We start from the raw sequence: 25207 nt of genomic DNA, 5'->3' as shown, positions 1-25207 counted from the left end.
TTAATTTTCGATTTTGAATAAGTAATCATAAATATAATAAAAATATGATATAACAATAGAGCCTTGTCTAATAACACTAATGTGATATATACAGTACCATACATAAAATTACTTGTAACCAGATTTAGGTCATATTGCCCACTCCTATATGTTGACATAACACAAATAATCCTTTTCAAGTAATGTGTTTAGTCCCTGTAATATCTGATATTGCATAAAAGTGTCTGCTTATGCTAGATCATAATTGCATTATAAAGCAGCTCAAAAAAAGCTTCAAAGCAGACAAGCTACTAGTTCTGGCACTAAAAGGAGATCACATGTTTAACTGGGCGCTTTACCAGGTGGGCAGGAAGTGGGTCCAGATATTGACCGTCTCATTGGTCATTTGAAAACTGCTGAGAATGCAGTCCAGGGCTGAGCTCCTGGGATGGCGGTACCCAGACATGATGCCATCCTCTCTAAACACCTGCAAAGATGCACACAGACGTCTAAAATACATGCAAACATCTAAAAAATCATGAAAAAGGTAATGCACATTCTTCTAAACATCATCTTTTGTGTTCCACAGAAGAGAGAAGGTCATACAAGTTTGGAATGACATTAGGGTGACAACTTTTTTTTTCTTGTCAGAAAAAGTGTGTAAAAATTGTACCTCTAGGGGTACAACAGCTTTTCACTGGGGCAGTACCCTTAAAAAGACATATTTGTACCTTTTTTACCCCATAAAAAAGGTTCATAGCAGTACCTTAAGGATATATTGCTACTCCTTTTAAGGGTATTGCTCCAGTGACAATCTGTTATAAACCTAAAGGAACTATTTTTACACACTTTTTCTGACAAGAAAAAAAAGTTGTCACCCTAATGTCATTCCAAACTTGTATGACCTTCTCTCTTAGTGTATGCTATTTTAAAGGTTCCTCATTTTGTTTTGGAGGTCTCCTACAACAGATTTATATACATCCTAAGTCCAAAAATGCTTTAATTTTCTCATAATATACATTGCAGCATCACCTCTTTTCTCAGTGTCTGAAACACTTTGATAAAGGATTCGGTCTCTCAAAACCCTTCCTCTCCGAGAGCTTACTCTGCTCTGATTGGTCAGATGGCCCAGTCTGTTGTGATTGGTCTACCGTTTACAGCGTTTGTGTGAAACGAAACGCCTATTACCATTTCTGAATTTTAGCTCCAGGGCTTCCTCAGCACTTGATACACAGTGATACGAACAGTAACAATGGTGTCGGTTTTACCGTATCAATTCAAGCCTGAGTCCTCATCCTTTGAAAGTGCCTGCAAAGTGAATTTACTTTTGCAGCTCAGAAAAATTCTTCCATGCCTCAGCTACAACTACAGTGTGGTGGGTCAAAGTAGTCATTGTTTTGGGGGGCAGCCAATGAAGTGCCTAGGATGTCATTATGCAAACTTGTTAATACGTAGGTTTGTGCAGGAAGTAAAGCTGGGCTCAGACTACAGGAGTTTCAGGCCGATTTATGCCTGATTTACCCCTCCCGACGCGCACACAGTGCATCGGTCAGTTTCGATGTTTGGCCCAGATTATCTGGTGTGAGGCGTTTACAGATCAAACCTTACATAATATTTAGGATTCTAAGTCGTGAGGATTACGACTATCAGTCAGTACTTCCACAATATAGCCTGACAAGCCAGACCCACATCAAGATGTTGGGTCTGGGAACTCACCATTGGCATTGCTCAATCCGAGGGGCTGGATAAATGGTGGTCTTTCAAATTCCCTCTGCACGCAATAGGATAGCACTACAACCAACCAGAGCAACGAAAAAGGTGAAGCGGAGCTAGTTGATAGATTAAACTTTCGCCGTATCCGGTCGGCAAACCTCCGAATACATCTTTCTTTCTTACGAATGACTTCAGTGCCGTTCTTTGTTCTTTTCTCAAAGAAAAGCTTAACCAGAGTCACGGCCAAAGCCGATGCGCAAGACCGCTGTTCGCCAGCTTCTTTGTTTACAAGTAGCATGCGGAACCGCCACAAGTCTGCCGTCATTATGTTAATGAGAGACAAGTCTACAAGGAGATGATAGCCAATGAGAGACGGAAGTGACCGAACTTTAAAAATGGTGAACACAAAACAACAAGCAGCTGTACGGTGTATTGGTGGAGGAACAGCTGGTCGAAATGTGGCAACAACATTTTTTTCTCGCAACAAAGAATATGTATTGATACAGCAAGTTGTATCAACACAGTATCCATTTGGTTTACATCCGCTTCAAATTAAATGAGCCTACAAATGCATAAATAAGCCCCTTTATTGAAAATAAAGATCCATGTATAATAAAAATGTTCACGAAACATTTTCACTTGGTTTCGTGAACATTTTTTATTAAACATGGATCTTTATTTTCAATAAAAGGGCTTATTTTGCATTTAGGAATTAGTAATTATTTAAGAGATTGTTAATTTAGTTGTATACATGTGTACATACATTTTGTTCTCATGTCACAAGTAATAATATCAAGGTTTACTGAGTTTTACACGATTCTTTTGTAGTGGTTTTTGGTGAAGTGTACTAAAATAAATATCGTCACCTGTGTACATTCTTCTACTTCTTCTCGCCGCTGTTTCCTGATGGTCTATAGAACAATTACTCCGAGTCGCCCTCTGTCATTTCAAAGAATAGTACAACGGTAAGCGCGTCAAGCATAAACGCCTCGTCTCTTTGGGGAGGAGCGCAAGTAGTCAGTGGAGGCTCACACTGCGGAGCCAGGCAAAAGTATAAACAAGGCTTAAGCCGTGTTCACACAATTTTGGTCACAATTTGTTCGCCTGAGACTAATTTTGAAAATCCTAAAAGATTTCTCTGATCCTAGGCTAAAATCTGTAGTCTTTTTTAATTTGACAACTGTTAAATTGTCTTCACTTTTCAAGACAACCCATGACCAAAATTAATGACAGCTGAGAGCCCACAGTGTGATCATGTTCTTACAGTCTGACAAGCAACAATCGTAAAGGACTATTATAAATCGTACAGTGTGCGCCCGGCTTTAAGACCAGAATTGGAAGACAGAATCGATTCTTTCTTTTGGGAGACAATAACTCAAATGTATCGTGCAGTAACTTTGCCGACCTTTTACATTTGCAAACAGCTATATTACACACTGCATGAAAGGTAATATAGAAAAAGCATAACTTCACTATTCGGAATGCAAATCATTCATCTGATGTAATCTTACTGAAACAGTGCTGTGCTGGACTCAATTACTTTAAGAAAGATTAAAGCAGAATTGAAAACAGTGGCTTGCACCACTTGGTCCCACTTATTTGGCTTGCGACTTTTAAGTATATGCAGGATTTCCCAGGGATTTCCCTTAAAGGGGAACAGAACTACAGTAATAAACTGTTTCAAACGCTCCCTTTGTACGTCAAACAGATAGTCCCGCTCTCACCTTTGGCACCTGGTGGATGTCAAAGAGCTGCGGAAGTCTGACGCTCAGCATGTCTGCGGGAAGGCGCAGGGCTCCCCTCCCTCTCTGACAGGCCTGCTTGAGTCTCTCCCTTCCTCCTCGGCACAGGACGCACCACAGCGAACACTCCAGACCCCGGGACGGGCCCCCTTCCCCAGCGTCCCACCTCACATACTGAGCCCAGCCCCAACCATGACCCTCACCAGCCCCCCGCCACACAGGAAACACTGCAGAGAGAGACACAAACCGATTATTTGACCCATATGCATTGAAAAGTAAGATGGATTACCACAGAAAACTCACTTAATAGGCTTTGAATTAATAGATATGTGTTCAAGACCCAGATTTTACCTTGTGCATTTAGAACCACTTGAAGCCCAATGTAGTGAAACATATTATTATTAACAATATGCAAAACATATGAGAGAATGAAAGAAACATAGGAAGAATCAAAAAAAGGAAACAAAAATCCAGATTTACAAAGGATAATATGCAATTTTAACATAAGTAAAGATTCACAGATTCATGTAACAATGGGTATGATCTAAATGGCATACTACTATTTTTTTAATCTACTAAAGATCAATTTTTTAATCTGTTCAAAAGTTTATAAATTAATACTATTATTAAGAAAGGATGCATTGAATTGATCAAAAGTGACAGTAAAAATGAAAAAATATGATTTCCATTAAAATATTACACAGAAATTCAGTTTCGCCATCACAGGAATAAATTACATTTTAAAATATGTTCATATAGAAAACATTTATTTTAAGTGTAATTAAAATCTTCCTGAGCCCAAATTTTATGAACAATAGTGTGTCAGTATGAACTTTCTGTATGCAAAGAATACCCAGAATGACCTAACACATTTGCAGTATGTAACTATAGTACACTGCTGGAATGCTGTATCCAAAGTCACTGGCCTCCATTGGCATTCAGTACATTAATACTCCCAAGACCCATAAAAGGCACTTAAAACGTCGTTACAAAGTCCATCTCACCACAGTGGCTCTACAATAATTTTACGATGCGACGACAATAGTTTTTGTGCGCAAAAAAAAAATCAAAATAACACCTTTATCCAGCTTGTTATTGTCTTCCGTGTGTGCCTCCACGACGCATACACGAGAATATGACGCAGATCCGGCATTCGGACACATGACCCAGAAGGGATTTGTTTACAAGCAGAGGAAGACGCGCATGTCTAAGCTGTTGAATTCTACATTGATCGTGCTTTAGGTCTCGGCGTAGTTCTCAAAATGGGGATAAAGTGTGCATTTCATGGATTCCCGAACGCTGGCGCTACGTCATATTCTCGCGCATGCGTCGTGGAGGCACACACGGAAGACAATAACAAGCTGGATAAAGGTGTTATTTTGATTTTTTTTTGCGATCAAAAACTATTGTCGTTGCATCGTAAAATTATTGTAGAGCCACTGTGGTGAGATGGACTTTGTAACGACGTTTTAAGTGCCTTTTATGGGTCTTGGGAGTATTAATGTACTGAATGCAAATGGAGGCCTATCTGAAGCCTTTCTCAGCCATCAGCTTTCAACAAAAATATCTTCATTTGTGTTCCGAATATGAACGGAGGACTTACGGGTGTCCAACGACATGAGGGTGAGTAATTAATGACAGAATTGTCAATTTTGGGTGAACTAACCCTTTAAAGGGACTTTGGCTGTATCTCACAATTGAATGCTCTTGACTTGACCTTTCATTTTCAGGGAGATAAACTTCTAACAGCTTGACTTATTTTGAAAAAAATGTGTGCACAAAATCTGATTAAAAATGTACTATAACTTTATAACCAAAACTAGATGCCGCACACTGAATTACACATGCAATGGAGTGATCATGTGACAATGAGCGTAATACAGTTTAAAATTGTGATAGTCTTCCCTATTGTGATGTATATCGGAGTGAAACGGCTTCTTGAACAGGAAACTTGATTACTTGATTTTGTCCATACGGAATTTACTGGATGGTTGTGGTTTGCCATTGGTGGATCTCATGTGAGTGACAGGTTGCCCTGCCCTCACACTAGTAAACACATCATCAGAGAAGAGAAGAGGGAGGGGAAGTTATTTTGATAAGATTACGAGGGTGACAGATAAATCTTTAATAATAAATGCTGCAATATCCCATAAATAAAACAAGAATGGTCAATTTTGACGTAATGGTGACTTTAAATGCTTATCACTGCATACTTTACTTTACTTTACTTTAGAGCTTTATTTATCCCCTTGGGGCAATTAAAGTTAGGCTCACATGGTGCTTCACAAATAACACATATACATCCAAACAAACATGCAAACCCAAAATAATAATAAAAAAAATATAGAGAAAAAATAATACTAATAATAATAATAAAAAATAAAAACATCATATTAAATCAGCCAAATTTGTTACATAAACGAAGTGCCACAGGCACAAAAGTAAATTTATAACGATTTGTGGAACATCTCATTGTTCTTAAACGCCGCCCCAAGGGCAACCACTCAATCTCCAAATGCAGCGGGTGTGTGCTGTCTCCTATTATTTTGTGCCATTCTCAGAACTTGTTGTTCATAATACGATGCCAAGCTTCGTACGGGGACTCCCATAATTTTTGAGCACATAGTATTAATACCTTGTAAACGATTCTTGTTCTTTGTAGACAGTGACGAGAACAAACAAATAAAAGAAAAGGACAAAATACTTTCAATAAATGAATTGTAAAAAGACCTAAGGATTCTTTCCTGTACATTAAAAGAATTAAGTTTCCTTAGTGCAAACAATCTCTGCTGTGCCTTTCCAATAATTGCTTGAGAGTTCTGATCAAACTTCAACTTTTTCTCAAGGATCGTTCCTAGGTACTTATATTCCTCCACTACATCCACTCGTGCATTATTAATGACCACAGGTTGAAGCGCCAGGTCTTTTTTACTAAAATTAATAATCATCTCTTTCGTTTTTGTTGCATTCAGATCTAATTTCATACTACTACACCAAGAAATAAAATCATATAAAACCCAACCATATTCCTGATCTGAATGTGAAAGTAGAGAAAGAAGCACGGTGTTATCTGCATATTTCACCAAATAACTATTATCTTGTGAACTCTGACAATCATTTGTATATAATATAAACAAAATAGGAGAGAGAACACAACCCTGAGGTGTACCTACCGAAATATTTACCGTTTCCGATAGGACCCCATTAACCTTAACCCTCTGTTGTCTTTCCGTTAAGAAACTCATTATCCATGAGACTATACCATGATTAAAATTAGTAGTTTTTGTCCTAAGATAACAGGCTGCAGAAGATTAAACGCAGACAAGAAGTCCAAAAACAAGAGGTCCCACTCTTTTCCAAATGACGACAAACAGTATTTAACAAGAATAGCTTTGCATCATCTTCACCTCTTCCAGTGTGATATGCAAATTGCAACGGATCTAGGACTGGTCCAGCAACCGTCATGAAATACTTCTTCATCTATTTTTCAAAAGCCTTCATGACCAAAGAGGTCAAGGCGATAGGACGGTAATCGTTTAAAGATTTCGGCTTAGCTTTTTTTGGTATTGGTACAATAATGGAACTTTTCCACAAGTCAGGTACCAGCCCTAAATCTAATGAAGACTGATAAAGTAAGTGGAGAACTCCACTGAGCTGTTCAGCACAGTGATTCAATGTTCTGCCACATATACTGTCCGGGCCTGGGGCCTTATCAAGCGGTGTGGACTTCAACTGTCTCAAAATATGAACTGGATTCATTTTGAAATTATTAAAAGAACTCAATGTGTCTTTAAAATCAGTTATCTCATCAACTGTAAGAGATGTATCGAAGCGTGAAAAAATTCATTAAACTCATTAGTTCGAATTACATTAGTATTGTCATTTTCTATAGATACATGCTGATTTGATGCAAGTGTACTCACTGCAGCCATATTCTCAATTCCCTTCCAAGCATTTTTAAGATTACCTTTCATAAACACACCCTCAATCTTATTTTTATCATTATTTTTAGCTGTTTTAATTGCCCTTTTTACTTCTCTATTTACTGTTTTTTTTCCCTCATTAGTTCCTGCAAAAAATACTCTTTTCTTCATATTTAATATACTCTTTAACTCTTTCGTGACCCACGGTTTGTTATTAGGATACAAGGTGATTTGTTTTGTGGGTATAACAGAATCAACACAAAAGGTTATATATTTAGAAATGGTAAGCACTTGTTCGTTCAGATCAGAACATGCATTCAAAAACAATACAGTTCCACATCTGCTTTATATACGGTGTAGTATGCAGCAAGTAGTACACGCTAATATTCCATTTTATGCAATTACAGACTGAACTTAGAGAACTGCCATGTGCTTTAAAGCTTCAACGCTCAAATCAATCGCAGATATCTTGTCTTCACACACCCCAGTATGGGCCTCCTTTTTGAGTATTTCCAACAATAACTTGGAACATGACTTGGCACATTGGTGACATTGCATGATAGTGTTACATGCAAACATTTTTGCACAACCTTTGAGCAATAAAATCATCCTCTTGGAAGCCGAAGTTTAACTCTTTAGCTCCAAGTACCAGCCTCTCTAAAGAGTCTGTGCTTCGCTTTGCATAGGGGCCAGTCTTGCACACTAGAACAGAATGTGCTTTGTGAGGGGTCAGAGAGTTGCCTGTTGACACGCGGAGCCGTATGAAAATGAGCATGCTTTCTGCACACGGACAAACGGCAGCCTAAACAAAGCAGATGGAAATGCTTGAGCAATGCCTCTACATAGGAGCCTTCCTAACTGCTTGCAGATACTCTGTGGATTTGACTAAATGGATTGTTATTAAAGATGGTTGACACAGCAAAAGAAGAAGTTCTCTCTTTAATTTTTTTCAGGCATTTACAATTCAATATATTTCTCAGTATTTATATATATGGTGATATTGATTTATATAATATTACCTATACACTGTTCATCAAAATCGTTTAATAAATGAAAAATCCATGAAAATGTCACTAAAATGAGACTAGCATGAGCATTCGTGAGTGTTGAATCAGACTTTGAATTAATTCCTTGAAATTAACAATATCGGTTTCAATGACTGACAAAATCAAACTAATATTGTTATTTAAGTGGCTTAATAGGTACAAAACAATCTAATTTAATATTTATTTATTACTATTTTTATGTATTTAATTAAAATTTAAGTTTTAGTCATTTTGTTATGCTTTAGTCATCCTTATAATTTATATATTTATCATCCTTATAATAATGCATTATACACTCACCTAAAGGATTATTAGGAACACCTGTTCAATTTCTCATTAATGCAATTATCTAATCAACCAATCATATGGCAGTCGCTTCAATGCATTTAGGGGTGTGGTCCTGGTCAAGACAATCTCCTGAACTCCAAACTGAATGTCAGAATGGGAAAGAAAGGTGATTTAAGCAATTTTGAGCGTGGCATGGTTGTTGGTGCCAGACGGGCCGGTCTGAGTATTTCACAATCTGCTCAGTTACTGGGATTTTCGCGCACAACCATTTCTAGAGTTTACAAAGAATGGTGTGAAAAGGGAAAAACATCCAGTATGCGGCAGTCCTGTGGGGGAAAATGCCTTGTTGATGCTAGAGGTCAGAGGAAAATGGGCCGACTGATTCAAGCTGATAGAAGAGCAACTTTGACTGAAATAACCACTCGTTACAACCGAGGTATGCAGCAAAGCATTTGTGAAGCCACAACACGCACAACCTTGAGGCGGATGGGCTATAACAGCAGAAGACCCCACCGGGTACCACTCATCTCCACTACAAATAGGAAAAAGAGGCTACAATTTGCACGAGCTCACCAAAATTGGACAGTTGAAGACTGGAAAAATGTTGCCTGGTCTGATGAGTCTCGATTTCTGTTGAGATTTTAAGATGGTAGAGTCAGAATTTGGCGTAAACAGAATGAGAACATGGATCCATCATGCCTTGTTACCACTGTGCAGGCTGGTGGTGGTGGTTTAATGGTGTGGGGGATGTTTTCTTGGCACACTTTAGGCCCCTTAGTGCCAATCGGGCATCGTTTAAATGCCACGGCCTACCTGAGCATTGTTTCTGACCATGTCCATCCCTTTATGACCACTATGTACCCATCCTCTGATGGCTACTTCCAGCAGGATAATGCACCATGTCACAAAGCTCAAATCATTTCAAATTGGTTTCTTGAACATGACAATGAGTTCACTGTACTAAAATGGCCCCCACAGTCACCAGATCTCAACCCAATAGAGCATCTTTGGGATGTGGTGGAACGGGAGCTTCGTGCCCTGGATGTGCATCCCACAAATCTCCATCAACTGCAAGATGCTATCCTATCAATATGGGCCTACATTTCTAAAGAATGCTTTCAGAACCTTGTTTAATCAATGCCACGTAGAATTATGGCAGTTCTGAAGGCGAAAGGGGGTCAAACACAGTATTAGTATGGTGTTCCTAATAATCCTTTAGGTGAGTGTATATGTGTGTATTTGTGTATTTGTATTTGTATTTGTGTGTATATACATATATATATATATATATATATATATATATATATATACACACACACACACACATACACCGATCAGGCATAAAATTATGGTGAAGTGAATAACACTGATTATCTCTTCATCACGGCACCTGTTAGTGGGTGGGATATATTAGGCAGCAAGTGAACATTTTGTCCTCAAAGTTGATGTGTTAGAAGCAGGAAAAATGGGCAAGTGTAAGGATTTGAGCGAGTTTGACAAGGACCAAATTGTGATGGCTAGATGACTGCAGCTCTTGTGGGGTGTTCCTGGTCTGCAGTGGTCAGTATCTATCAAAAGTGCTCCAAGGAAGGAACAGTGGTGAACCGGCGACAGGGTCATGGGCGGCCAAGGCTCATTGATGCACGTGGGGAGTAAAGGCTGGCCCGTGTGGTCCGATCAAACAGACGAGCTACTGTAGCTCAAATAGCTCAAGAAGTTAATGCTGGTTCTGATAGAAAGGTGTCAGAATACACAGTGCATCGCAGTTTGTTGCGTATGGGGCTGCATAGCCACAGACCAGTCAGGGTGCCCATGCTGACCCCTGTCCACTGCTGAAAGCGCCAACAGTGGACAAGTGAGCATCAGAACTGCTCCATGGAGCAATGGAAGAAGGTGGCCTGGTCTGATGAATCACATTTTCTTTTACATCACGTGGATGGCCAGATGTGTGTGTGTCGCTTACCTGGGGAACACATGCATTATGGGAAGAAGGCAAGCCGGCGGAGGCAGTGTGACGCTTTGGACAATGTTCTGCTGGGAAACCTAGGGTCCTGCCATCCATGTGGATGTTACTTTGACACGTACCACCTACCCAAGCATTGTTGCAGACCATGTACACCCTTTCATGGAAACCGGTATTCCCTGGTGTCTGTGGCCTCTTTCAGCAGATAATGAGCCCTGCCACAAAGCAAAAATGCTTCAGGAATGGTTTGAGGAGCATGAGTTTGAGGTGTTGACTTGGCCTCCAAATTCCCCAGATCTCAATCCAATCGAGCATCTGTGGGATGTGCTGAACAAACAATTCAGATCCATGGAGGCCCCACCTCGCAACTTACAGGACTTAAAGGACCTGCTGCTAACATCTTGGTGCCAGATACCACAGCACACCTTCAGGGGTCTAGTGGAGTCCATACCTCGATGGGTCAGGGCTGTTTTGGCAGCAAAAGGGGGACCAACACAATATAATGTTATGCCTGACCAGTGTATATATATATATATATTAGTGCTGTCAAATCATTTAATCACGATTAATTGTATCCAAAATAAAAGTTTGTGTTTACATAATATATGTGTGTGTAGTGTGTATAATTATTACGCATATATAAATACACACACACACATGTATATATTTAAGTAATATTTGCATGTATATACTGCATATATTTATATAATTTATACAAATATTTTTTCTTAAATGTATACAGGCGTGTGTGTATATTTATTTTTAGATCAACTACTCTTTGAAAGCACATAACAGAAACTGCCAGACAAACAGATTTGCATAAACTGATACAACGGATGAATTCCTCCCGGTCAGAAACGTGCAGGGCTGGACATCCATTCATGGAATATGCTGTCATTATTCCATGGGCCAAGTGTTGATCTTACGGATTAACGGATTGTGGAATGTCTCATCCATCAGCTGTTTCTATGGAAGTCAAACAAAAACATAATCTGACACTGGATATGAAGTTTTCCCCACAATGACCTCTGGGTAACGTGCTATTCGGAAACAAACAGCCCGCAAACATTTCTCATCCCAGTTGCCACTGCTCTGTTTTCAATTGGATGATTTTTTTGAGTACAACATGTCTTGCTGATAGGTGGAGATGTTTAGATTGCAGTCTGACTAACTAAATCCCATGACACACCATTTTGAGTCAAAACAAGAAGAGCAGATAAGCTCAGATGAAACTGGTTTGACTAGTGTGTGTGTGTGTGTGTGTGTGTGTGTCCACCAACTGTGACAGACGAGAGAGCTGTTTATTGTAGTAATTCATATTGATGTATTTCTAATCAAAATTAGATATTCAAAGAATGGGTGTTTTATCCATCAGGAACTAATTAGATTGTGAAAAGCAACATTACGTATAAGAATGAAGCCAGATGGTTGGAAGAGGGCTCAATGGTGTAAGCAAAAAATAAAAGTCTTTTATTCAAGGCCTTATGGTTGCAGAAGTTTTAGCGAATGCATAAATTAGCATATTATAGCGACACCTAGAGGTGAATGGATGTCACTGTACTTGCCTGAGTAGTGAGTGGAAAGCGAGACCCATAATAATCAAGACAAATTTTCCACCAAATTAACACAAGAAAGACTGATATTTAGTCATTTCCAATCATATCTACCAATATAACGTTTTAGAATGCTCAGAAAGGCTGCATATATTTGATCAAAATAAAGTAAAAACAGTGATATTGTATAAACTATTGTCTATTTTAATATATTTTAGATTGTAATTTATTCCTGTGTGGCAAAACTGAATTTTCAGCATACTTACTCCAGTCTTCAGTGTCACATGATCCTTCAGAAATCATTCTAATATGATGACTTGCTGAAAATGTCTTATTATTATCAGTGCTGAAAACAGTTGTGCTGCTTAATATTTTTTGTTGAAACCGTGATACATTCTTTCAGGATTATTTGATGAACATAAAAATAGAAAAGAACAGCATTTATTTGAAATCTTTTATAGCTGTGTAAATGTCTTTTGCTGTCACTTTTGATCAATTAAATGCGTTTTTGCTGAAACAAAATATTATTTTCTCTAAATAATGTACTCACCTAAAACTTTTGAACAGTAGTGTTTTTCACTTTGTAATGAGGAAAAACATGTACATTTTACAAACAAAAGCTTTGCAATATTTCAGCCAGAAAGTAACTGTAACTCATAACCTGAAATGGTGTATTTCCCATAAAAGATACGAGGTGGGACTTACAAAACAAGAAGTCTAAGGGTGCTTTCACACTAGCCCTTTTGGTGCACACTTGGGTTTGATTGACGTCAGAGTTCGGTTCGTTTGGATGATGTGAACGTTGTCTTCTGAACTCGGGTGCGACCCGCAAACTGTACCCCGAGTCTGCTTAGGGTGCTTTCACATCTCTAGTTCGGTTCATTTGGTCCGAACCAAGGGCAAACAATTATACATTGTAGCATTTTTCAGCTTTTTTGGTTCCTTTTCACACCACACCGATTGCTTTGGTCCGAACCAGTTGAAACGAACCAAAATGCAGTCACATGACAACATCCACATCACTCATTGGCCATGGCGTATTTCCTAAACTGCGACTGCGCGGGCTGGTTTTGTCCCTGGCCATAATCTATTACATTGTCTGTATACACTACAATATGCAAACAATACATTTCTATAATGAAGCGCGGATGCGGCTTGAAAACAACGTTCTAATGCGCTGCAAATGGCGAGCACGCATCGCTTGTCACTTCAATCGAAGATCGCGCTGTTCTTGTGAGTTTTTGAAAGTTGGGACCTAATATGGTCATCAGACCCAATTTCTATGAGGCTCTAGCCTAGAAATCTAGACGCACCCTAGCGGCAGAAAATGTATTTTGCCGCGAGTGTAGTCTAACAACTCTCGGTAGACCTGAGAGCTGGAAAAACCAAACTCTGGTCAGGCCAATCACAGCGTGTGTAGAGTCGGTGGGCGGGCTTAACATAATGACGGCACGGCCAGTGTTAATTTCGTTGACGAATAATTTTCGTCATAATTTTCGTCAACGACCTTTTTTCTCTGACGAAAACGAGACGATAACTAAATAAAAACTAGCGTTGGATGACAAAAACTATGACGAAAACGTACTGTCATTTTCGTCAACAAATAAAAATGAGACGAAAATGTTAGGGAGGGACGATTAGGGAAGAGATCCAGTCAAAACTGATATCATGTGTAACAGATGCGCACATTTGATTTGAACTGATCTAACCGCTGGAAAACACGGCGCTGTTGCACGTTCTACAGCGTTCCGGGAAGCGAACGGCTTTTGAAGCAGGTCGGGAGAACGCGCTTGTAAGTTTTGAACATATTCTTTAGTAACAATGCATATTTTATCTCCCTCATCTGAACTTAAAGCATTCTGCAACTGCAATAGTAACGCGCAGACATTTCAAAATAAGAGTCAATGTGTGTTTCGAGCTTGTTTATCATTAAAAGTCACGCATTATATATTAGTTTTTGCATACACAATAAACTATATTTAATTTTATTCCCATTTGATTCATAGTCAGGAGGAAAGACCAGTATTTGACACATATTCAATAAAGTATCAGGGTTATAATAGTTCACTAAAACCATTTAAAAAAAATCTTCATTACTTGAAATTAAATAAATGTTAACTTAAATTAAAAAATAAATAAACAAACTTATTTGAAGCTTTAGCTTAACCTGAGGCCTACTAACTAAAACAGAAATACAAAGTTATAAAAACTATATAGATGTTTAAAAAAAAAAAGTGAATTGAGCTCTCTTTCGTGTATTTTTAATGTCAAAAACAAAATGATGTCAAAATGTCAGTTCAAGTGACAGTCGGTTATTTAATGCTTAAATACTTAATGTATTACAATTTAACTATACTCATTAGATTTTAGGAGACTAAATCTACTGTAGATTTAGTCTACAAAAATCTTATGATATTTAGTCGACTAAAACAAAAAAAACAATTCAGGTGACTAAAATATGACTAAAACTAAATGGCATTTTAGTCAAAAGACTATGACTAAAACTACATCAAAATATGCTGTCAAAATGAACACTGGTCACGGAAGAGTTGCGGAGGTTCTGCATGCTACTCGTAAACAAAGAAGCGGGCGAACAGCGGTCTTTTGAATCGGCTTTGGCCGCGACTCTAGAAGACTTGGAGTTAAGCTCCAGAACGGCACTGAAGCCATTCTTAAGAAAAGAAGTGTTCGAAGTCTATCAACTAACGTTAGCTCGGCTTAACCTTCTTCTTTGCTCTGGTTGGTTGTGGCGCTCATGGCGCTATCCTATTGCGTGCAGAGGGAATTTGAAAGACCACCGTTTATCCTGCCCCTTGGATTGAGCCCTGCCAATGGTGAGTTTCCAGACCCAACATCTCGATGTGGGTCTGGCTTGTCATGCTAATGAGGCTCCGCACCTCTTCACTACTCAAGTTTGTCCGCGAGCTGCCATGCTAAAATGCAAACGGTCAACAAACACTTCCTCATCACATAATGCTCAGCGCAGCTGACTACGGCAGCTGGTTTAGTCCAAAAATGATCAGTACTTTTTGCAGTTGGGTCTGTTGGTGGTCGGATCACGTTCTCACCACAAACGAACCGCTCCAGAGTTCGTTTGAAAGCGTACCGAGACCACCTCTTCAAGGAGGTCTCGGTACGCTTGTTTGGTCTGCTTTTGGTGCGTTTAGTAAAAGTAACGGTCACGTGCTCAGTCTATTCTTTGCTATATGCATCAACCTAAAACGTACACTTTTCACAATGTTGAAATATCCATTATAGCCTATTAAACTCATTCAGATATTGCGTGCCCTTGCGATATGTACATTTGCGATATTTCAATATATTTGCGCAGCCCTAATATGAACACAGTCCGGCGGGGGCAGGGGGAGGGGGGAGCAATAGAACGTGGGCTCGGTCCAGGCAATCGAACCAAGTGTGAAAGCACCCTAAGTGACGTCAGCCAATAAGCAGTGCAAGTTATTTTAATCGAATTTTGCATTTTTACCACTTCAACAAACACTTTTTCCATTTGGAGTGACATGCACTGATGAATTATTCATAATAAGAGCAGGAATGTGCATTAAAAAGGTAAATAGAGTCCATTTTTATTTCACAATGGCTCATGAACTACTCCATAATTTGATCCAGAACATATCAGACTAAGACAAATGTTTCAAGACCTTGATTTCTGGGTCCTTGTGTGTGTTTCTCGCTCCATTTCTCACCCTCTACAGTAATTCTGACATTCTTTCTCTGGCTCGTGATTGTGTCACAAGATCTGTCTCAATGGCCGTCTTTATCACGGCGTGTTGACAATAGAGCTCCTATGCGTGCAGCCTGTATGCGCATGTTCTGTTCGGCTCACGTGTGACTGCAGTAACCGTACGGACACTATCTCAGACTCTGAGCATTCCATTGTCATCTTAATACAAGATCATGGGATGAAGCTGTCTGGCTACCACCTCTACGCACAAGACTAATAAAAATGGATATAATGGGAGAACAGGAAATGTCCACCAAGTTTGAACGAACCCTTTTCAGTGAGCAATGCAGATTAAGTTTTAAACTCTGTCGCAAATTTTAAATGGCCAATAGAAATAGATTTCATAGAAAACATTTCAGTTAGAACAACCCAAACCTGTTTTGGAAGGTAACAATTTAATTAAGCCTGAGGCGTGTTCTTGGAAACGAAAGCTTTTAATGATACCAAGCAGTGCACCGGACCCAAACTGCACCTTACATACATTACATCTGTTGTTTTCAGTAGATTTAACTAATTATTAAAGCAGTTTGCTAAGGCATTGTTCATATATAACGGTAAGGATTTGAACAAACCACAAACCCTTTTTAAGTAAGTGATTATGTGGTGGCAAAACACGCAAAAGAAAATAGAATTACTTTGAAAGCATTATGATTGAAAGCCACAAGAATGCACACTAAATAGACAACGGCTTAAACAACGTCACATGCTTTGCAGCTATATTTCAGACTTTGGAGAGAATGAAACTGAAAAGTTCCTCCCGTCCTGGAAAATGCTGACTATGCGGTTTGAATGCTAAATCATCCAGAATGCATAGGAACAGTGAGAAGAGAAGGAACATAAAAGTGAGCTTTTCATAGGTCATAAGGTTCCCAACAAGAAGCAGAATATACAGTGGCTTAAAAAATTATGTGAACCGCTTGCAGAATCTGTGAAAATGGGAATAATTTAAACTAAATAAAAGGGATCATACAAAATGCATGTTATTTTTTATTTAGTACTGTCCTGAAGATATTTGACATAAAAAATGTTAACATATAGTCCACAAGACAAAAAAATAGCTGAATTTATTAAAATAACCCTGATAAAAAGTTTATGAACCATTGATTCTCAGTGCTGTGTGTCGTTCCCTGGATGATCCACGGCTGTTTTTGTTGTTTTGTGATGGTTGTTCATGAGTCCCTTGTTTGTCCTGAGCAGTTAAACTGTCCAATGTTCTTCAGAAAAATCCTCCAGGTCCTGCACATTCTTCAGTTTTCCAGCCTCTTTTTCATATTTGAACCCTCTCCAGCAATGACTGTATGATTTTAAGATCCATCTTTTCACACTGAGGACAACTGAGGGACTCAAACACAACTATTAAAAAAGGTTGAAACATTCACTGATGCTCCAGAAGGAAACACAATGCATTAAGAGCCGGGGGGTGAAAACTTTTGAACAGGATGAAGATGTCCAAATTTTTCTTATTTTGTTTAAATATATATTTTTTTCATTTAGTACTGCCCTTCAGAAGCAACAGAAGATACTTGCATGTTTCCCGGAAGACAAATTAAGTATAATTTACCTTGATTTTCAAATTCAATAGGTTTTCACCCACGACTCTTAATGCATTGTGTTTCCTTCTGGAGCATCAGTGAACGTTTCAACCTTTTTTAGTAGTTGTGTTTGAGTCCCTCAGTTGTCCTCAGTGTGAAAAGATGGATCTTAAAATCATACAGTCATTGCTGGAGAGGGTTCAAATATGAAAAAGAGGCTGGAAAACTGAAGAATGTGCAGGACCTGGAGGATTTTTCTGAAGAATATTGGGCAGTTTAACTGCTCAGGACAAACAAGGGACTCGTGAACAACCATCACAAAACAACAAAAACAGCCGTGGATCATCCAGGGAACGGATGTACGGATGCATTTTGTATGATCCCTCTTATTTAGTAAAAATGATTCCCATTTTCACAGATTCTGCAAGCGGTTCACATACTTTTTCATGCCACTGTATGGAACGCATGTAATGTTCAGTATATTTTTTAAGAACCAAACTTGAAATGACAAGGAACTTGTGAACAGTCAAACAACCACCAAAAAGGAATTAAAGGTCCCATGGCATGGCATTTTTCTATTATTTTATGATGTTTCCTGAGGTGTACTTATATTGTTAGTATGACTTTTACATCATAAAATGTCATAATTTAGAAATAAAAGGCATTTTTTCTATACTGCTGTTTGCCCTGTGGCTGAATGCCCTGCTTCAAGAGGCGTGTCTGCTGTGAGACTTCAGTAAAAACGCCCACTGTTGTGATTGGCTGACATCTTTGCATTTTAAATGAGCGGAGGGGGCGTGGTTTAATGAGGTCTACGAGGCACGAGCAGGCACGAGCTGCTGCCAGAGAAACGGATGGACCTGAGTTCACTTCACATCAGTTCTCAGCATGTCTGAACTGTTGTAGTTACAGCATATACTTTAGGTTATTAGTCTATTTCTAGTCGGAGGGACTGTCACTCATGTCAGAAAGTTAGTAACTTTAGTAAATTATGGATCAGCGCTGACTGGAGACGCGAACCGTTTAGAACGATTCAGTCCGATTTGGTGAACTGATTCGGTTCACTAAAAAGAACTGGTTCAAAAGAAAGATCGTTCGCGAACCGGACATCACTAATGTACCAGAGACGGAGCTCAGCGATTGCTAACAAAGTTATTTATAGTAACTACTGAGTTATGAGAGCACTGTCAGTCAGCGCAAGTTTATTGTGTTTGTATCTGAGAGTTCTGAATAAACACGAGTCCCAGTCACACCGAGTCCGTCTTCATCATTATTACCAACTTTGTAACACATGCAAAGTACCATTACAGCTGTCGAGATGAACGAGTTAAAAGTAAGTGTTGATAATAGCATTATTTTTAAAATAAAATAAATGCGTCAGTGACGCGCGTTGAGTACACAGCGCAAACAAAGACACAACAGCAGTAATCGAATGTAATCCAGTTTATTGTGGGGCTAGGCTGGCTAGCCCAAATATGCTCACGCTTACCCCCCTTCTGCTTAATCTCACGCCGCGTTTGGTGCCTCCGCTGTGGGCCAGATGCAGTACTGGGGGTCGGGGATGTTGAAGGCCACCGGCCAGTGCAGCCCGAGCTTCGGCGTGTGTGAGGCCGATGTTGAGCAGAAACTCATGACTGTATGCACATTTTAGAACCGATAGACGCGACGAGGACGTACAAAAACACTGACTCACAAGATAGAAAACACCGTTCTGTCTGGAGAGAGAGAAGCCGCATTGTGTGCACGAATAATAAATAATTAGCTACACATCAGAAATCACTGATCACAGATCAGAAGGAACTGAAAAAAGACTTCTGTTTTCATTTGTACATCCAAACACTGAGAAACTGCCAGCATTCACTCGTTCACAACCCATGATCTCTCGAGCGTTTGCAAGGGCGTGCCAGATTCTCTGGGCGGAGGAAAGGGAGGTAACCGTTCCTGCTTGGACGTCAAACCAGGAGACTTCAGGATTGGCTCGTCTGGCCTGTCATTTTCTCAAAGGCAGAGAGAGACAGCCAGAACTCGGGTTTACACCGATCAACATTTCTATCCACTTGGGGACAATATTCAGGCTAGGGGAACTCATATTAATGTTGAAAAACCTCATAAAATGAAAATTTCATGCCATGGGATCTTTAAAGACCCTGTTACTCTCATGTGGGTAAAACAAGATTTTTTCTGAAGCAAATACACTGAAGATCCAAAACATTCTGTCCAATCACAGGTGAAGTGAATATTGTTGATCATCTCCTAACAAGGCCATATATTAAGGCCTGGGTAGATTAGATGGTAAGCAAATCAGTTCTCATAATCAATGTGTAGGATGCAGGACCAATGGGCAGGAATAAAGATCTGAGTGACTTTGACAAGGGGGGCGACTTGGTCAGAGTATCTCTAAAACGGCGAGGCTTGTGTGTTGCTCTCGGTCAGCAGTGGTGAATTTACCAACAGTGGTCTAAGGAGGGACAAACCATAAACCGGCGACAGGGTGTTAGGTGCCAAAGGCTCATCGATGCACGAGGACAATGAAGGCTGATCCCATCTGGTCCAAGCCAACAGAAGGTCCACTGTGACACAAGTGACAAATATTTTAATGATGGTAATGGGAGGAATGTGTCACACACAGTGCATCTCTCTCTGCTGTGTGGGGCTGCGCAGCCACAGCAGACAAAACAGAGTGCCTATGATGACCCCTGTCCACCGCCCAAAGTGCCTACAATGGGCACGCAAGCATTGGAACTGGACGGCAAGCTGGTGAAGGGAGTGAGATGCTCTAGGGCTGGGCAATGTTCTGCTGGGAAACCCTGGGTTCACGTGTATGTAAATTTGACACATTCCACCTACCTAAACATTGTTGCACACCACGTACACCCCTTCATGACAATGGTGTTTCCTGGTGGAAGTGGCTTCTTTCAGGATAATGCACCCTGTCACACCGCACACATTGTTCAGGAAGGGTTTGAGGAACACGATGAGGAGTGCAAAGTGTTGTCCTGGCCTCGAAAATTCCCCAGATCGTATTCCAATAAGCATCTGTGGGATGTGCTGAACCAACAAGTTCAATCTATAGCGGCTTCACCTCACAACCTACAGGACTTAAAGGATCTGCTGCAAACGTCTTGGTGCCAGATAACACAGGACGCATTCAGAGTAGAGTCCACGCCTTGGCAGGCCAGCTCTGTTTTGGCAGCATGCAGAGGATCAACAGCATATAGGCATTGTGTACAAGTGGTTCTTGCCTGTGCAAAAAAAGCAAGGGTGTTGTGGTTGCTATGCCATTGCTATGGCGTTCTGAGTGGTTTTAACATGCTGCCATTCTGGGTGGCTAGTAATACGTTGCTATATAGAGACAGAGCGTGTTTAGGCCACGTCCACACCACGGGGACAATCCAACACTCTCCATTGACTTTGCATTGCATGAGGCTGCCTCCTTGGTCATTTCGGACTTATAACAAAAAACAGAACAATGTCCAAAAGCTGCTATGCGACAGGGTGTACAGCAAACAAGCTAAAAAACACAGAAATAAGTTTTTATAAGCTGTCAACCCAAAAAAACAAGCAGTTAAAGAGACAAATCCTGACACTCAGTATGCCTCAATGTGTGCAGTAAACATTTTGTTACTGTTAAAGGGGCTATATGCAACTTTTTCCCCAAAATAAACGTAACAATAGCCTTTTTATTTTACCATTTATGACTCAAACATCTCCTGATGAGCATACTGACACCGTGTCCGCTCACAGTGGGTGCACCTATAAGCCTGTATCCTATTTTTCCTATTTTCTGTCGGGTCGGTTTTTCCCGCAATGTCTGCGGATGTGACGTCACCACCGCTGCGAGAGCGAGCAGAAAATAAGAGCAGTTCTATTTTTTGGTCACAGGTGTCAGTCGCGAGTTTAAATTTCAGAAAAACGCATATAGCCCCTTTAAAGGGTTCGTTCACCCAAAAATGAAAATTCTGTCATTAATTACTTACCCTCATGTCGTTCGACACCCGTAAGACCTCCGTTCATCTTCAGAACAGAAATGAAGATATTTTAGTTGAAATCTGATGGCTCTGAAAGGCCTCCATTGGCACAATGGCACTTTACACTCTCAAGACCCTTAAAAGGTACTAAAGACGTCGTTACAAAGACCATCTCACTACAGTGGTTCTACAATAACTTTATGAATCGGCGAGAATAGTTTTTGTGTGCAAAAAAACCCTAAATAACGACTTACATAGTGATGACGATTTCAAAACAAGGCATCATGAAGCTTCGAAGCATTATGAATCAGCGAGTCGATTCAGTGGTTTGAATCACCAAATTTCAGCAGTTTGGTGGTTTGACACGCGATCCGAATCATGATTCGACTCACTGATTCATAACGCTTCGAAGCTTCATGATGCCTTGTTTTGAAATCGTCATCACTATGTAAGTCGTTATTTAGGGTTTTTTTGCGCACAAAAACTATTCTCGCCGATTCATAAAGTTATTTTAGAACCACTGTAGTGAGATGGACTTTGTAACGACGTCTTTAGAACCTTTTAAGGGTCTTGAGAGTGTAAAGTGCCATTGTGCCAATGGAGGCCTTTCAGAGCCATCAGATTTCAACTAAAATATCTTCATTTCTGTTCCGAAGATGAACGGAGGTCTTACGGGTGTCGAACGACATGAGGGTAAGTAATTAATGACAGAATTTTCATTTTTGGGTGAACTAACCCTTTAAGTCAAATATCCAAATGTCAGTTTTATATATTATATTTCCTGTCGCTGATTTCGTTCCCCTCTAGTGGGTGTAGTTCTCGGTGTCACGCTCTGTCTCAATTGCCTGTATACGCTTGTTTTTTGGGTCAACAGCTTTTAAAGGATAGTTCGCCCAAAAGTGAAAATTCTGTCATCATTTACTCACCCTCAAGTTGTTCCAAACCTGTATGAGTTTCTTTGTTCTGCTGAACACAAAAGAAAATATTTTGAAGAATGTTTGTAACCAAGCAGAGAGAGCAACTATTGACTACCATAGTAGGAAAAAAAATACTATGGTAGTCAATGGTTGCTCTATATGCTTGGTTACAAACATTCTTCAAAATATCTTCTTTTGTGTTCAGCAGAACAAAGAAACTCACACAGGTTTGGAACAACTTGAGGGTGAGTAAATGATGACAGAATTTTCATTTTTGGGCGAACCATCCCTTTAAGACTTCTGGGTTTTTGGTTCTGGGTCTTTGTCACATATCAGCTTTTAGACATTGTTCTGTTTTTTGGTATAAGTCAGAAATGACAAGGAGGCCACTTCATGCAATACAAAGTCAACGGAGAGCGTTGGATTGTTTTTCGTTTTTAGAGATGTCACAGTTAACGTGTTAAGATTTTTTATATCCTAGAATATGCAAAAAAAAAAAAAAAACACTTTAAAATAAATCATAAGATTAATTTGGATTATTTTATTCTATGGATAACCAACAAAAATTGGAAAACCAAATCTGTAGTTTTCAAGTATCTCCCTTTTCTTGTGACATACATATAAAAATAGATTGCACTTGTGTTTCTTTTTGCCGTTGACGCCTTTATCTTGAGCGTTTTATGTTAATATTCTTGGTAAAACAGCTTTGGAACAGAATTTATTGTGAAAAGCACTGTAAAAAATATGAATTGAATTAAAATGCTTCTCTTTAGGCTCATACATTTAACGAACAGTGAGTAGAAAAAACACTCCCAATTTAAAGTCACAATGAAACGGACGTTGCCACAGATCTTTCCTTCCACAATGTGACATTCATCCGACTGTAACGTAACTGTAACGGCGGGGCACTCAAAAATGCAAGTGTGCCAAAGAAAAATTAAACAAACAGATGGATGAGTCATTCACAATATGATCTAGAACATGCATTAACAAAACATAGGCTGTCTTTAATACAAACTAAATATTTCCAGATAATGTTAAAGTAATTTCTTTTGTCTTTAGTACAATGAAAATGTGTCAGTTATGTATCACGCTTAAGCTTACTATTTCTAAAATAGTATAAATGCAACTGCATACATGAGAATATATAGCTGCCCTTGTATTTTAGGAAGGGGGTCCCTCACAAGGTGATCACCATATTTGGTGGTCATTGGCATTAAAAAAATGTATGCATCTAGGAATAAATACAAACCAATTGATTAAACTTAATTGGTTTATTTAGAAATGCTGCATTGTGGCCACTAATAAAGTTTTAGAAAGCTTGGCAAACTACATCTAGAATCCACACAATTGTCTAAATAGTATAACAGAAGCACATACATGTAACTTTCTTCATATCTTCTGGTGGAAATGTGGAACTCAGGAGGGCGTCCAGGCAGCACAAAAAGAGTAGACAGACTGCTGCTGTCAGTACAACAGTAATGAGGGTTTGAAAGAGGCCCTGTGTTACTTACAGAAGTCTGTTCACGTGGTCTAGTGTACTGTATAGAGTAGTCTATGTTCCATATGTGTTCGAGGAAAAGACAGGCAGTTCTGCAAAAGCAACCGTGCTCTTCCATTATATGCACGCTATATATACTCTCACCCATGGGGAGGTGATCAGTGTCAACTCAACACTTCCACAATTCACAAAATGCCAAAGTCATTTCGTCAACTTTAGAAAGCTAAACATTTGCAGTAACTTTATGATCTAGGCTACTGTTCAGAACTTGAACTTGAACATCCAAACTTCAGTCCTCCACTCTGCTCCACATTACACTTCAACTATTTTCCTCACCATCTTCGCCAAAGTGACATATTTGTGTGAGATTTCAGGTTGTTGTGAAATTCACTGCCTGAGTAAGTTCTAATATAAAGCCATGACATGCTCACAGAAAGTATTTTCTTTACATTCCTTTATCTGTCGAATAACTATTGTGTTGTTGTTGTTGTTGCAAAAAATCTGACATTATGGATTAAAATACCAACAAAACGTTCAATGAACAACAAGAGAATTTTTAAAGTGCAAACCTTTGAGCTTGATCTGGTCTATGAGATCATTTGCGCGTGCCAGTTGGAGATGTGAGGTCGCCAGTTTGGGATCCGAAGAGTTACAGTTAGTGGAAAAAGAAGCGCGAAATAACTACAGATCCATAGCTGGACTATGTTCTAAAGTTAGTGGACAGCCCCGAGAATCATTCGGGCTTTTGTGTGTCCTTCACATTCCTAGGGAAAGGAACACAAACAGCAGTAGAAATCCCACCCTCCGCGCACGAGCATTCTCTCATTGGATGGAGACATGAAAGCAGCCCAGTGTTCGGGATCAGGAGACCAGCGAGAACAAAGCACGAAACCCGTTCAACTACTTTGAGCGTTCTCGCTCTGTTTCAAATAAAGAGAAGTAAAAGTCGAATTAGTCTACAAACAAAAATAGGAGGGAATGCATATGACACTTCGAAACGCCATTCACAATATTGCAACATGGCCTTTAACTAGTGTTTCGTTGATTTTATGCAATTATTATAATACAAATATTCAATATATATATATATATAAATATATATTTTTTTATTTAATTTTTTTCTCATTAAAACAGTGTTTTTTGGGGGTCTCTCATTAAGTGGCATTCTTCCTCTAAACGTGCCTGTTTATTTATTAGGGGATAACAGGCATTTAACATAGGCCTATATTATTATATTTTCAGTCAGTCTAGTTCTATTATTATAGCATTAAGGATTATTAAAAAGATTTATACCGTGGTCTGTCTGAATACTCGATTCTGATTGGCTGGAAGGTGTGCAC

The 25207-nt window shown here is 39.3% G+C and overlaps 1 protein-coding gene across 1 annotated transcript in view; it reads right to left on the bottom strand.

Moving 5' to 3' along the window:
• paqr6 (progestin and adipoQ receptor family member VI) overlaps window positions 1-24645 on the bottom strand; it is a 36168-nt gene extending 11523 nt beyond the window's left edge. Inside the window, exons 1-3 of the mRNA XM_079836059.1 lie at window positions 24437-24645; window positions 3417-3661; window positions 339-466 (exon numbers count right to left, since the gene is read on the bottom strand). Coding sequence (XP_079692185.1) covers window positions 339-466; window positions 3417-3467 — 179 coding nt within the window. The 5' untranslated portion in view covers window positions 3468-3661; window positions 24437-24645. The remainder of the gene's footprint in view (window positions 1-338; window positions 467-3416; window positions 3662-24436) is intronic.
• Window positions 24646-25207: the final 562 nt, after the last annotated feature.

This window comes from Gobio gobio (genome assembly GCF_949357685.1).
Source record: "Gobio gobio genome assembly, chromosome: 15".
Lineage (NCBI taxonomy): Eukaryota > Metazoa > Chordata > Actinopteri > Cypriniformes > Gobionidae > Gobio > Gobio gobio.
The sequence above is the reverse complement of the archived record's forward strand: the minus strand, read 5'-3'. Positions and strand labels throughout refer to the sequence as shown.